General features: G+C 37.2%; 1 protein-coding gene across 6 annotated transcripts in view; it reads left to right on the top strand.

Annotated features, from left to right (window-relative positions):
* The window catches only part of RIC8B (RIC8 guanine nucleotide exchange factor B), a 92,395-nt gene that overhangs the window by 49,431 nt on the left and 26,752 nt on the right, over window positions 1-16,212 (top strand). For all 6 annotated transcript variants that reach the window (XR_009054571.1, XR_009054570.1, XR_009054569.1 and 3 more), the window contains exons 7-8: window positions 4,791-4,935; window positions 14,832-14,976. Coding sequence is in view for 3 of the 6 variants with exons in the window: in XM_057740554.1 (XP_057596537.1) it covers window positions 4,791-4,935; window positions 14,832-14,976 (290 nt within the window). In the remaining 3 variants the exon portion in view is untranslated. The remainder of the gene's footprint in view (window positions 1-4,790; window positions 4,936-14,831; window positions 14,977-16,212) is intronic.

Below are 16,212 nucleotides of genomic sequence, written 5' to 3'. Positions count from 1 at the left end.
GAGGAGACTAGCCCAAAAGAGATCTGATGATGAAGGTTCGAAGTAAGATGGTAGTAGTTAAGAGTTCATGGTAAGAAATCATCTTTCTACCTCTGCATCTACAGTCTGTCTGCATCTATCTGTACCACCATATCCTTTATCTCCCCCTCTATCACAAGGGATGAATTGTCCCTGCTTCCTTCCGTGGCTGGCCTCTGCACTCATATCATGGATCCCATTCCCTCTCACCTCAAGAATTTTGCTTCTGCATTTATTCCCTTTCTTCTTACATTAATCTCTTTTTTTTTATATACTGAATCATTTTTGTCTGCACCCAAACGCATCTTCCATCTTAAAAGCAGAAAAGCCTTCCCTTAATCCCACTTCTCAAGCTGCCTCCCCACATCTCTGCTCTTCTTTATGCAGTGTTCCTCAGAGTTTTCTGTGCTCACCCTCTCTTCTTTTTACTCATTTTGCTTCTCTCTGAACACACTATAATTAGGTTTTCATGCTTTCCACTCCACTACAAAGGTGTTGATCAAAAGTCATCAACCCAATATTGCTAAATCTAATAATTCTCAAATCTTTTTTTTATTCCCCAGTACCATTTTGATGTAATTAAGTATTGTCTCCTTCTTGAAGTACTTTCTTCACTTGGTTTCTAGGACACAACAGGGAACCTCTTCTTTGCAGCGTTTGAGTTCCTCAAGGCAATATTATCTTTTTATTTTTTAAATTAACTTATTTAATTAGCTGTGTTGGGTCTTTTTTGCTGTGCGCGGGCTTTCCTTAGTTGCAGTGAGTGGGGGCTACTCTTCGTTGCAGTACGCGGGCTCCTCATTGCCGTGGCTTCTCTTGTTGTGGAGCACGGGCTCTAGGCGCGTGGGCTTCAGTAGTTGCAGCACATGGGCTCAATAGTTGTGGCTCACGGGCTCTGAAGCGCAGGCTCAATAGTTGTGGCATACGGGCTTAGTTGCTCCACGGCATGTGGGATCTTCCTGGAGAAGGGATCGAACCCGTGTCCCCTGCATTGGCAGGCAGATTCTTAACCGCTGCGCCACCTAGGAAGCCCCTCAAGGCAATATTATCTTTGCTCTGTTTCTACTCTCTTGTTGATCTCATTCAAAAGTCATGGTTTTGAAAGTCATCTATTCACTGATGACTCCCAAATTTCTAGCTCTAGCCTTGACCTGTCCCCTAAGCTCCAGACTTATATAACATACTGCCTACTCATCTCCTCCCCTTGGATGTATAGTAGGTATCTTAAGTTTAACATATCCTAAACTAATTTCTTGATTTCACATCCCCCCACCCTCTGTCTTCCCCTTCTTTCCTCATTCACTACATGGTACCACCATTCACCCCACTGTTCATTTATTGCCATATAGAATTTCTCTTAATAAGTTAACTAGGTTCATTTTTCCCCATATGTTTATGGTCAAGGTTTAACAAGCACTTTATTTGTGTGTAGAGCACATTAATAGATATTACTGATAAGGAGAGATTAGAAAGTAGAGACTCTTATGTTTGAAGAAGACTAGGTACCATCAAAGCATGAATAATCATTTAAGCAAAATAAATTAGTTAATTGTTGAATTAAAGTCATTTCCAAGTTTGATTATTTTAAGACATTCTGTCATGAGTAGGAGAATAATAAATGAAAATACTTTGTGTTCTATATTTTAGCTTTTTCACATAGGAGATCCGCATTCAACTAAACTGTTTAGATTTTGCTACCTCTAACCAGGATAGCCCCCCCAAAAACCTATTTGTTAAACAGATTATTTATAAGAAGGTCTTAGGCTACACATTATATAGATACAAAAGATTGTGAGACCCATTCTTTGTTCTCAAGGAAATACTGTGTTACAGATAAAGGAGACATGACAGGTAAAATAACAGGTAAAGAAAATACAAGGCACAATACAAAAATCAACTTTCCTTCTGAGGAAGATGCGCTATAGACTATGAGGATCAAGAAGGGCAGAACTTAAGGTAACAGATGATTAGCTTTGATAATAGTGTAAATGGAACCATGGCTAATTAATTATTGTGCACTATAGTTAATACCTGATTAAATCCAACTCGTGCATACCCAAAGTAAAGTGGTCTTGAGTATTCAGTATTTGGGCAGGTAGAAAGAGAACAGATGGTAGAAATTACTGATCCAGCTTGGATTAGTCTGGAGAGGCTTATAGAAGAGATGAAGATTCTGTGAGTTTGAAAGAGGAACTGGACAAGATTTCTCAAAGAAAAGAAAAAATTTAATACAAGGTAGTAATTAGGGGAAATAGCAATGCTCCATACATATGCAGTTTGTCTAGGCATGATATGTAACAATAAAAACTGCAGAATTTCACTTCAAAAACTTGTTTTAAGGAATCCAAAACATAGCTAACAAAATTTTTGTGTGATAACCTTTATTAATAGATACTGTACTCTGGAACTGTAGGTGCATACTACATGAAATCACTTGTCACATGTCTCATTCCCTTAGAAATGGGAGGTAAACTCAGTATGGATGGCTGAATCAAATACTAAGAATTTATTGTGCAATTCCTTTGTGCCTGCAGGGCACAAAGAGCATTTTGCTCTGTCCTACCAGAGATATTGAAATACGGATTCTATAAACACTTTGGATAGACTACTCAGTTTTCTGAGATTTAGTTTCTGGTTTTTTTCACAGCTGTATCTCCAGGGCCTCCAGTACTTTCGGATACATGGTAGGCACTCAATGTAGAAAGAGATGAGGAAGGAAGGAAGGAAGTCAGCTGAATGAATTAAATGAAAATAATATACACATACAGAGTCTAGCATAGTAAATTATAATTTGACATTGTGTCTGTCTGCATTTCCTAGCATAGTGCCTAGCTTATAGAAGGCACTTTTAAAAAGTTACTTGAATTCATTCATTCTTCCTTCAATCAGCAAATATTTATTGAAACCTGTAATATGCCAGGCACTGAGAACAGTGCACAAGACAGAAAGAAATCCCTGCCCCCATAGAACTGACTCTTGTGGAAGAAGGCAGACAGTAAAGGAAGAAACATATACTGTGTCAGATGGTGATAAGTGCTATGAGGAAGATTAAAGCAGAGGCGGGGGGGGGGGTGTAAAAAAAAGAGAATACTGAAGGTTAATTATAAAAGGGTGGTCAGGGAGTGTCTTCCTATAAATGACATTTGAACAGAGACCTACAGAAAGTAAGGGAATGAGCCAAGCCAGTTTCCAGAAAAGGAGTTTCTGGGCAGAGGGAGCAGCAAACGCAGACCAGGAGGCAGGAAAGCGCTCAGTGAGTTTGAGTTCCATGGAGGTTTGTGAGACTATAGCAGTGTAAGCAAGGAATATAGTAGAAATTAAGTCAGAAAAGTAGCAAGAAGCCACATTATGTGAAAGCTAAGGAATTTGGAAGGGCCTCGTCTTTCACTATGAGTGAGATGAAAACCCATGGGAACTGGCAGACTTTGACAAGAGGAATGACATGATCTGACTTTCAAAGGATAACCCTAACTGCCATGCAGAAAATAGATCATAGAAGGACCAAGATGGAAGCAGGGATAACTTAGGAGACTGTGGTAATAGTTCAGGTGAGAAATACTGGTAGCTTGAATTTGGTAATACTAGAGGAGGTACTGAGAAGTGGTTGGTTTATGGGTATAATTCAAAGGTAGAGCCAAAATAATTTGCTGCTGAATTGGATGTGGGATGTGAAAGAGAGGAATCAAGGCTGTTTCCAAGGTGTTAGCAGTAAACAGTTGGAAGAACAGACTTGCCATTTAAGGAGATGGAAAACTGTAGAAGGAACAGCTTTGTTGGGAGCTTGAATATTCTGCTTAGGACATGCTAAATTTGAGAAGCCTATAACAGTCTGGAGGTCATGGAAGAAATCAAGATAGAGATATACTTTAGAGAGTTATCAGTAAGTAGAAACCATATAAAGCCATAAAACTGAATGAGATTAGCAATAGAGAGTGAAAATAGTAAAGAAATGTTGTCCAAGAACTCAACCCTCAAATATTCGAGCACTTAAAAAACAAGAGGATAAAAGAGAATTGGTACAGAGGCTAAGATGAAGCAACCAGTGAGATAATAGGAGAACCAAAAGAGGGAGGGGTCTGGGTGGATGCATGGATGGGTGAGTGAGTGAGCAAACAGACAAACCAGGCAAGTTATATAATCCCTTTGAGGATCAGCTATAAAATAGAGATGATAGTGACGTTACTACCTCCTTTGCAAGGTTACTCTGAGGGTTGATTATAGAGAATGTATATATATCATCTATTACAGCAACTAGCATATAGGAAGTACTCAATAATTAGTAACCATTTTTATTATAAAATCTAGAAAACATATGTACAGGTTTTTTTTTTTTTTAGTAAATAATGAAAATGCTACAGGAATTCAAAGAAGAGGAAAATCAATATGAGTCAGAGTAATAAGGAAGTCTCTGTGGAAGAAAGAGAAATTTGACCCAGACTTTAAAGTGGACTTTGATAGAGGCAGCAGAGGCACTGCAGGTGCTGAGATGAGTAAACCCAGGAGTGGGTTTGAATATATCGTGGTGGTGCAGTGAGGAGATGTTTCTCTTCAAGTGAAATTTCATTACAGGCATGAAATTATTTGAGGTTTGTTTTTTGTTCTTGTTTAGTTTTATTTTATTTGGAAACAAACCTATTTATTTTTTAATGTTTTTTTCTACTCTTACAAAACTAAGCTCAATAGACATTATAAGAATGACTACCTGGATGGTACCATTCTCACCTACTGTAGTACTTAAACAATTGATGATGGTTTTGCATTTGTGCCATTAGGTTTTACCACCATTGAGGGATGTGACAAATCGACCTGAAGTTGGTTCAACTGTGAGAAATAAGCTGGTGCGCCTCATGACACATGTTGACCTGGGAGTCAAGCAAATTGCTGCTGAATTCCTTTTTGTCCTTTGCAAAGAGAGAGGTAGGTTAAACTCTCTTTGCCCTTTCCTTTTTTCATCTTTCTGAGGGATTTTGAGAAATGTTTCTGTTATTAGTGGCCATCCCATTCCACTCTTTTCAGAGTTTATTCTCCATCTGTTCCATTAGACAGCTTGAGGAGATAATAAAAATTAATAATTTAAAAGCATTTTCTATATGCTTCTGAATTCATTGAGATATGCAGGAAGATACACTACCAAACACACTCACATTTAAACTTGGCCTTCTGTATCCTTAAACCAGACTTCTTAATCTTGATGAGTCAGGACCTGGAGCCATTATGAAATGTGCTTAAGTAATTCAGGTGCTAATATTTTGATAACCAGGCAGAGGTCTAGGTTAGTTCCCTTTTTTAATTCCTCTTGGAATTAAAGCTGCAGGAGTTTTGGCTTCTTCATTAAGTTCTTTAATCAGTAAATGCATAAGATGCACCTTAAGATAAGGGTAAAACAGAAGTAGAGAGAAACTTAAAAGTAACTACACTGTGATATAATAAATACTATTCTGTAAGTATATATAAAGTGATTGTCTTCTGAGATATATCTAACAATTTAAAATATTTCTTTAAATTATATGGATATTTTGGTCTATGAAAGTTCTCCAAACAAGGAACTTTAAACCAAGTTATTCAGATATTCTTACCTATTTCTGTCATCATTTCCTAGTTTATAAAAGTACTAGTTTAAAAGTCCCAACTAAGCAGATTTTATATTCCACTTTTTTAAGTACCCCAGTTTTGTGAGACAAATAACTTAGAGGTGAAAACTTTACTCATTTCTCGCAAAATCTTCAGTCAGTTGAATTCTTTTCTCCCCCACCAGCTTTATTGAGGTATGATTGACAAATAAAATTGTATATATTTAAAGTATACAACATGATGATTTGATATATATATACACATTGTAAAATGATTACCACAGTCAGGTTAATTAACACATTCATCACCTCACATAGTTGTGTGTGTGTGTGTGTGGTGTGAGAACACTTAAGATTTACTCTCTTAGCAAATTTCAAGTGTACAATAAACTGGTATTAACTATAGTCATCATGCTGTACATCGGACCCCCAGAACTTATTAATCTTAAAACTAAGCTTATTCATCTTATAACTTGTACCCTTTGACCAGATCTCCCTGTTTCCCTACCCTCTACCCACTAGCAACCACTGTTCTACTCTCTGTTTCTATGAGTTTGATTTTTTTTTTTCAGATTCTACAGTATTTCTCTTGTCTGGCTTATTCACTTAGCATAATGTTCTCTAGGTTCATCCATGTTGTTGCAAATAGCAGGAATTCCGTCTTTGTTATGGCTGAGTAATATTCTATTTTATATACAATTGATCCTTGACCACCATGAGTTCGAATTGCTCAGGTTCACTTAGATGTGGATATTTTTCAATAAATACACACTACAGTACTACGTGATCCATGGTGGGTTGGATCCACAGTTGGTTGGATCTGTGGATGTGGAACCACAGATACAGAGATCAGACTATAAAATTATACACAGATTTTTGACTGCATGAAGGGTAGGCGTGCCTAGCCCTAGTGTTTCTTAAGAGTCAACTGTGTGTGTGTGTGTGCGTGCGCGCACACACCCCTCCTTTATCTGTTCACCTGCTGATGGACACTTAGCTTGTTTCATACACACACACACACACCCCCCTCCTTTATCTGTTCACTTGTTGATGGACACTTAGCTTGTTTCCACATCTTGGCTATTATGAATAATGCCACAATGAACATGGAAGTTGAGATATCTCTTAGGGGTATTTCCTTTGGAAATATACCCAGAAGTGGGATGCTGGATTATATTGTAGTTCTATTTTTAATTTTTTTAGTAACCTCTACTATTTTCTATAGTAGCTGCACCAATTTACATTCCCACCAACAGTGTACAAGAGTTCCATCTTTGCCACATCCTCGCCAGCACTTGTTATCTCTTGTTTTTTAATAAAAGGCATCCTAATAGGTGTGAGGTGATCTCTCATGATGGTTTTGATTTGCATTTCCCTAATGATTAGTGATGTTGAGCACCTTTTCATGTACCTGTTGGCCATCTGTATCCCTTTGGAAAAGTGTCTATTCAGGTTCTTTGCCTAATTTTTAATCGAATTATTTGGGGGGTTTTTGTTATTGAGTTGCATTCATTGAATTCTTAAACTTCATTTGTGACTAACTGATACAACCACTTCAGTTACTGTTAAGATGTTATATTAGCAATATAATTTGATCAATATCGTTACAATGATAATAAACACAGCTGTTAAGTATTGAGGTACCATGTACCAAACATTCTATACCATAATCTCCTTTAATTCTCATAAGGACTCTCTATGGTAAATATTATTATTATTTCAGTGTCATAAATGAGGCAAGGATCTTATCCAAGGTCACACAGTTGCTTAAAGCTAAAGCCTGAATTTGAGTCCTGTCTTTCCATTCTGCCAGATTTCCTCCCAAGACAATTTACTCTTGAACAACGTGGGTTTGAACTGCCCAGGTCCACTTATGCATATTTTTTTTTTGATAAATACGTACTACAGTATTACACGATCCAAGTCAGTTGAATCTACGGATGTGGAACCGCAAATGTGGAGGGTCAACTGTAAAGTCATAGGAGGATTTTCAGCTGCGTGGAGGGCCATCACCCCTAACCTGTGTTGTTCAAGGGTCAACTGTAATTATCTTCAACTGTTCTCATAGACTAGTTCATTTAACATCTGCTCTTTTAAACAATTCAGTTATTTCATGACTATGAAAAAAGATATTACATCTTGAAATTAAGTGACTGGAATAGGGTCTTGCATATAGTAGTCTGTAAATACTGGCTGAATTGAATCGATTTTTCTGAGATCAGAAATTAGCTATTTTTAAAGTTTAATTGTGTGTGCGTGTATATACACACACATACATAAATCTAAACCACACACGTGTATCTGTTCATTAAAAATGTTTATCGAAATATAAATACATCAAAATCTTATCCATTGTTACCTCTAAGTAGTAGAATGACTGGTGACATCTCTGTATTTTATAATTTTTCTACAATGAGCATGCATTTCTTGTGTACTTATAAAATTTTTAAGAGGGGAAAATGAAGTTTATTTTTTCTGTAATTACACATCTAAATATATATTACATACCTAAATATATAAATTACATATCTAAATATATATCTAAATACATAAGTTATATATATAAATATAATCAATCACCTTACTAATGAGTTAGTGTCATAACAAATACGGTATATACATTGATATAACATTGATTTGTTAATTGCTTTTACTTTGAAATGGTTAGCTTTGTTCCCCCTGGGACCCAGTATTTGAGGTTTCATAGTCCTAATGTTGAGCCCCAAACCCATATTAGCAAAATGGTATCTTTTTCATTTGATCTTTCACAATTCTGTATATATATATATATATATATATATATATATATATATTCATCTGCTTTTTCTTCCAGTTTGATTTTATTAGTAAAAGTATTCTTCTGAAATAAAAATTTGCTTATTCAGCAAATACTTTTTGAGCTAGACCCTGGGAATACAAAGATATACAAGATAAACAAGGTCTCTGCCCTCATATTATTTACTTTCTTTATCAAGGGTTACAAACTCAAATGCCTACAAAGTGCCAGGCTGGTAATAAAGTAAGTCAAATGGATGGAACATAAGATGATAAATGAAAACCTTCACTTAGCTAATTGTTGGGTAGATAGTGGATTGGAAGTGGAGGAGCAAGGGGAATGTGGGGGACTGGAAGGAGGACCTCGCTGCCATTTTACCTCCAGCTGATTGTTACCATGGAGGAACATGTGGCCAATATTACCAAATCACACAGACTTTTCAAGAGGAGCCAGGACTCGATTTTTACATAAAATTCCCCAGTTTTTAAATGCTGTCAACTAATTCTAATTTAAAACCTTTTTCCCCAAACCCCCCCCCCCCACCTGCCAAAAATTTTTGTAGTCCATATTCAACTTGTAAGTCATCAGATTTTGGAGTTTGGGTTGGGTTTGGAGGCAGATTATATCAAAGTGAAATAAATTTAAAATAATTTATCAGAGCAACTGAACTTTCCTCTTAAAGATGTTCAAAGCTGAGTTTGAAATTTAAGGTATCGTGATCGAGGCACAAAGTCAGACCACAAAGTAGAGACAGCAAACAGCAGTCAAATTGGGTTAGGAACACAGAGACAAGATTAGGAAGGAAAACTGAAATGGGGCGAGATACAAAAAGCAAAATGTTATGGAAGATTTGGCACAGAAAAAGCCATCTGAGCACCATCTGTGCCAAGCTAAACTGCATCTCCAACTGATAGCAACCCACAGTTTAACTTGTGCTCATGCTCCCAACTTGTTCTGTTGAGCCTGACAAAACTAAAATTTTATTACCTGCTCTGCAAATTGTGTACTTCATACAGGAGTCCTAAAGACAAGCCTTACGTAGTTGAATAAAAGAAAATAATTTATAAAACAGCACGCTGCCTTTGTGGGGTATTCCCCTCTCCCCAGCCCCTGCCTTTTAACACATTTATTAATTCCCAGTATGTGCTAGGCATTGTGGTAGAGTACGAGCTGAATTGCAGAGGTAAATAAGGCTTGAACTCTCTCAGCATATAGCCCCACACCTTTATACACTTACTTTTGTCTCATTTATTTCAGTCTCAGAGGAACAGGTGTCTCTTTAGCTCGGAGCTAAGCAGTCTCCCTCTCCTGATGATCTTTTCTCTTCCTGTCTTCTCAGGAGCCTTGCTCCATCAGTTGTTACCCTCTGTTCTTTTGTTTGTTAACTCTTCCTATGTTTTCCTCAATCTATATACATCTTCATGTCACTGTCCTTCACATGTTAGCATCTTGAAAAACTGATTTATTCTTTTCAGTATCCTTATTACCCACTCAGGCTTCAACCTGCTGCAAGTAAAGCTTTTCCACCATTCCCTACTCCCCAGATTCCACTGAAAATGCTTTCAGGAAAGTCACAAGTTAACTAACTTTCAAAAGGAATGTATTTTTTTAGTCTTTATCTTATAACATCTCTCATAGCAGTTGACACTATTGACTACTGTCTTTTTTTCTGTGCTACAGCACACTCGTAGATTTCCTTTGACCCACCTTTCTGTTCTTTCTTTTCAGTCTGATTTGCTAACTCCTAGCATTGTCCACATCTAATTGCCAGCATTTCCTAAAGTTCTCTTCTGGTCCCATCTTCACTTTACATTGCTTCCTGAGCGGTCTCTTCCCCTCCCTTGGCTTCTGCTTCAGCCTATTTGGGAGGGATTTCCAAATCTCTGTCTCTCTTAATAAACTATTAAAATAATCCTATCCCTCTGTTTCTAGTCAGGTTTTCTTCATTCTGTCTTACGCAAGGCTAAGAGAGGGACTGTTCTAAAATATATATATAATATTGTCATTCCCCTTTCAAAATTTTCAGTGACTCCCTGTCACCTATACGATAAAATCCAAATTTTACTTCCACGGCCTACCTCTATAGCATATCCTAAATCTACTCCCTACCCTGCACTTTCTGCTTAATCATACTAAATTCTTTATTCTTGCCTGATTATACTGATGTTCCTTGGCATATCTCCATGGCTTGGCAGATGCTGTTCCTTTTGCATGGAATGCCTCTCCCATCTTTGTAAGCATAGTGAGCTTTATGTATTCTTGAAGATCACCTTAAGCATCATCTGTGTGAAAATCTTCTGGGGTAGAGTTCATCATTTTCTGCTTTGTACCATTTTTACTTATCTGTTAATACTTTTGACATTTGCTATGTTGTAACTTTTTGTTTATCAAACTTTTATCCTAGACATTGAGTTTTTTTTTTTTTTAATATTATTTGTTTGGTTGCACTGGATCTTAGCTGCGGCTTACCAGCTCCTTAGTTGCGGCATGCGAACTCTCAGTTGTGGCATGCACGTGGGATTCAGTTCCTCGACCAGGGATCAAATCTGAGCCCCCCGCATTGGGGGCGCAGAGTCTTAAGCACTGCACCACCAGGGAAGTCCCTAGACATTGAGTTTCTTTAGGTCAGAAATCTTGTCTTCATCTTTGGATCCCCAGTGTTTAACAAAGTACCTTACAGATAGTAGGTATCCCATAAATGTTTAATGAAAGAGCAAACATTTGTGCTATCTATTAATTCAGTGTGGTGAATACACTCCCTGTCTTGAGGACTTCTCCATCCAAAGGAATAATTGTGGGATAGTATGGTAAGCACTATAAGAGAGGAATGTGCCAGGTATTGCAGCAACCTGGAAGACAGAATGATTAATTGGTGTGGAGACACTCAGAGAAAGTCTTCACCCAAGAGAGCAGAGAAGTGGGAAGCGGCCTTGGTATGTACAGAAAAGAGACTAGTTCAAAGTGTGAGGAACCCATGAAGATCCCTTTAGGCCCAGTTTTAGAAATTGAGCTTTAGCCTGTGGGGGGAGGTTTTAGAGGTTTTATCCAGAAAGGTGATGACATCATATTTTTTGCTTTACAAAGATGTAACAGCGGGACTTCCCTGACGGTCCAGTGGTTAAGACTCCGTGCTCCCAATGCAGGGGACACAGGTTCAATCCCTGGCCGAGGAACTAAGATCCCGCGTGCTCTGCAGTGTGGCCGAATAAAATAAAATTTAGGAAAAAAAAGAATATCAAAGACATAACAGGGAATTGTGTGGAACCAGGAATGCAGGGGTGTGAGACTAGAAGTAGGGAGACTAGTTAGAGGAAGCTTCTAATGTAGGATTTCAAGAAGTCACAGCAGCTAACTGAATGGAAAATGATTGTAAATCCTTCTTTATATAACAGAGAAGGGGGAATGGTTTCTGGGTAGAATCTGGCTCTGCCATTCTTTCTCCTTAGTAAAAGGGCAACACCCCCCCCAACTTTTTTTTGTTTTCGTAGTAGAATGTGGTAAAACCTATGTTTATGTAAGCAATAATGTCATTACTACCATTGCAGTTCTGACTGTGCAGTACGCTGCTCTGGTTGCTTTCCTCTCTTTGTAGTGCCCTCTAGCATCTTGATAAAATAATGATGAAATATTCCTTGCAACTTTCTGACTGAACGCTGGCTGCAGCAGTTTCATCTAACTGCACAGAGGAGTATGACGACAAAGAACAAATACATTTGCATGTTTCTTTTTTTTTTTAAGCACCACTCAGAAGATCTTTTGTTTGCCTTAGCAAACTCATCTTAACGTCCAAATTCAGTCCATTTTCCTTTTACTACTTTCCCAATATCAAATAGGATGTTATATGGTATATCTGAAAATAGACTAAAAGGTAACTAGAAACACTCCACCAAATAATATAAATCAGAACTTCACAAAGAAAATGCCTCTCACTGTATGGATTTTGTAGTCCATTTGTATCCTCTTCCCCAACCCCCATTTTTAAATATTTAATCTTATTACCAAATGTTCATTTGATTTTTAAATTATTGGCTATAGCCTTACCTACTGTTCTGAAGGCAAGGTGTGTCTGAAACAGTCTTTGTAACCCAAACTGTCACAGAGTTGACACAGAATGTTTGTTCCAGTGAATGAGCAGCAAGCACTATTCTCATAAAAGTGCTAGAGATTTTTACTATTGATTTGCTTCCAGGAGGATTTTTTGCATAAGAAAACAGGTTATTTAGCATTCTCTTGACTTCTTTTTAACCTATTTTGGCCTTTCATAAACTATTCTTAAACTGTTTTAATGTTTAGCTACTGTAGATGGTTATTTACATTTTGTGTTTTTTTTATTGTTATTTTTTAAGTATATTTAAACCATTTATTTATATCATCTCAATTTAGACTTTCACAGTTTCAGTGAATATTTCTTTTCTGGAACTGCTTAACATCCGTATTTGTTAAAAAATAAACCTTATCCAAAAACTTACAATGAGAGTATCTCTGTCACATGAGTTCAGATATATGATCCTTCAGCCTTGGTGACTTTGTGTCTGACCATGTCATTAAGGTCATGAATATTAAGAATATCTGTATACACTGGCTATTCACTTCCCCTAATAACCCATTAAGAATCCATTAATTTATCTAAATCACTCCATCTAGTGGAGGCACTGATGGCAAGAGGGAGCATATGAGATTTACTCAGAGGGCTTTCAGATTACACCACCATGATCCCTCATTAAATTCTAGTATGATTCTACCCAGCACCCATTGAGAATTATTACCAAAGGGACCACAGTTACCAATAGGTTTTTTTTTTTTTTAAATTTTTTTATTTTTTGGGGGGTACACCAAGTTCAATCATCTGTTTTTATACACATATCCCCGTATTCCCTCCCTCCCTCGACTCCCCCCCCCCCCCACCGTCCCAGTCACTCGAGGATGGAAGATACCAATAGGTTTTAATGCAGAAAATTGTTAAAAGTGACTACTGTAAAACTTTATTTAATCTATATTTCCTTTTGCAGAGATTTCACTAGTTTGCTGTGTCCTTTGAAAGCAGGAGTTCCTTTTATTTGCCCCCAGACTACCTCTTTTCATTGTCAAGGGAGGTGCCCTCTTGTTCAAGTATTTGAAAATTTAATGAACAACTCTGTCTTGGACTATTCATCCTACATCCTGTCCATGCCCTTCATGGTTTCATACTCATTATATATATCCCCTTTCCTTTCCCACTTAGTTCCCTTTTCACTCCCCAAAATCATTTTAATTGCCCTCTTCCGAATCTTCTCCAGCTTTATGTTGTCTTTTTTGAGGTAAGTTATCTGAATTACAGTAGTATTTCAGATGTAGATTTTACTAAGGCTTTATACATGAATAAAATACATAGTGTTGTGTTTTGTTTCCTACAGTTGTTTTTAGAATGACAGTTTATTGAAAGCCTTAAGTAAATTTTGCCATTTTTTATATTTTGATTGAATATTCTAGTGTTCACCTTGAAATTGTACCTGAAGAAAAGAAAGTGTTTCTCAATAAAGCTGCTAAATATTCCGTAGTATTTTCCTTAAAGGTACTTAGAAATCAAAAATAAAAAATTCTACAATTCATGGTTCCCCTTACACTGCTGACAAGGTAATACTTACATAGGACCTGCACCAGATGCTTCATTGGGCTTTGTTGTTGTTAAGTCTAAAATGAGCATTTTATGTATTACCAGGGAAAAGAACACGTTTACTTTCTACCAGATACTTTGCTGAGCATCTTTGCACGTATTAACCTGTGAGGTAGATATTATTCCAATTCTGTATATCTGAAAATTGGAGTAAAGAGCCTGCTAGTAAGTGGTAGAGCCATTATTAAGGTCCAGCAAATCCCACAGGTATAATGTGCTTACATATTGTTGCTGACGTCTTTGAAAAAGCAGTAACTTAGCCTGTCCTATTTGCTAATATCCTTAGGTTTTCTTATTTCTTATTCTCTTTCCCTCCAATTCCTATAAAAGGAATAAGAAAGATTTTACATTATGTGCTATATTGGTAAAATCTCAATCTGGCTTTCATTAACTTTCTAATCATCATTTCTCTGAAACTAAATAAAGAAATCAAATTTGTGATCAAAAACTTAAAACACCACCCTTACCAATGGCCTGGCGGTCACAGAAGCCCCACTCCTGCCATAAAGTATATTCAAAACAGCTTTATATGTATATAAAAACAGATGATTGAACCTGGTGTACCCCCCAAAAAAAAATAAAATAAAAAATGTAAAAAAAAAAAAAAAAAACAGCTTCATTTGAATTTCTGATACCTGAAAAAAGGTTTTTGGTCCTCAGAGCATGTAGGATTACTACTACACACTTTGAAAACCTCTCAATTTTAAGACTTCCCACCATGGTGTATGTCTGCAGCCTCCCTGTGTTGGGGAGTGGCTGGTGAGGACAGTGAGCACTCAAGGGTTCTTGGCTAAACGCTCTTCTGTTTTCGCAGTGGACAGCCTGCTGAAATACACTGGCTATGGGAATGCTGCAGGACTGCTGGCCGCCAGGGGCCTCCTGGCAGGAGGAAGAGGAGATAATTGGTATTCAGAGGATGAGGACACAGACACTGAAGAATACAAAAATGCAAAACCAAAGTATAGTATCACGTTTCTTTTCACCTAATTATGTCTGTCTTGGAATTGGTTATTTGCCTTTCACTTCCTTTGTCTTTCATTTTCCAAGTATTTCTCCTCTTTTGTGGATTTGGAAGCTTTCTGTTTAACAGTGTTTTAGAGGCAGTTTCACAGCTAGTGCCTTAGAGAGTGACTTCCAGTGACTGAGGAAGGATAATATTGCAAGAAATGTTGTGCTCCATGATATTTTCAACATGCTTCTTATCCTCTCCTCAGCGTTAAGAGAGGCACTGTTTTTAGATGTCTCCCGTCACAGACTTAAAGGATATTGTTGCTTATTTTGTGCTCTCCTTTCCATAAGTTGAGATTTTATAAGGTATAACCAAGACCAAGTATGTAAGTTGGTTATTTGATACTTTAGTCTTTCTCAGGAATCTAAATGTAGGTTCCATACATTCTGATCTTTCCTGTTGTGTAAAAGCCCTTATGAGTCAACAAAGTAAAGCAGCAAGGCACATTACTAGCAATAGGAAAGAAAACTGGCTCTATGGTAAATTTTAGTCAAACACTTTTGGAATCATCTTTTAACAGAGCCATTAGTACACTGGATAGGCAAACCAGAGACTCTATAAAGTTTTCCCTGAGTCAAGTGATTGCAAGTCAAAGACACTAATTGTCTCTTATCCTAAAACAAACCAATTCTACTCTCTTCTACTCCATTTCCTTTTCATCCTCCTCTCAACTGCAATCCCAGCTAAATTTCTTATTTTCCACTTATTAGGAGTTATTTGAGCTCAGTTTTCTGGTTTTCATTACTGAATGTTAAAAGGGCATGCTCTTCCCTATCGATGATATTGACATATGCTATGTTTTCTAACCACAGTCTTCTAGAGTGTGATGTGGATCATGTAGTAGTTGACCAGGGACAGAAGAAATCATTACCTGCAAAATTGGGCCCTTTTTTTTTTAAGTATAGACTGTGTCTTGTTGAAATGAAAATAATGGGTTGTTTAAAGGTAAAAGATCATTCCCTAATCAGACAGGACTTATATGGCCTATATTCTTGGCAAATCAGGTCTGAGTAGGTGGTGTTACTTGTGGCATCCCCAGGGCTGTCAGCCTCAACAGGATCTTACAGAGTGTGCCCTAGACTCTAAGCAGTAAGTTCTTAAGACTGACACCATTTAGGTGTTATAAATTGGGCATCTCTATCAGATATTTGAAAATAAGATAGAAAAATAATACATTAATCTTTCC

Source organism: Hippopotamus amphibius, chromosome 7, assembly GCF_030028045.1.
Source record: "Hippopotamus amphibius kiboko isolate mHipAmp2 chromosome 7, mHipAmp2.hap2, whole genome shotgun sequence".
Classification (NCBI taxonomy): Eukaryota; Metazoa; Chordata; class Mammalia; order Artiodactyla; family Hippopotamidae; genus Hippopotamus; species Hippopotamus amphibius.
This window is presented reverse-complemented; position numbering and strand designations above follow the sequence as displayed.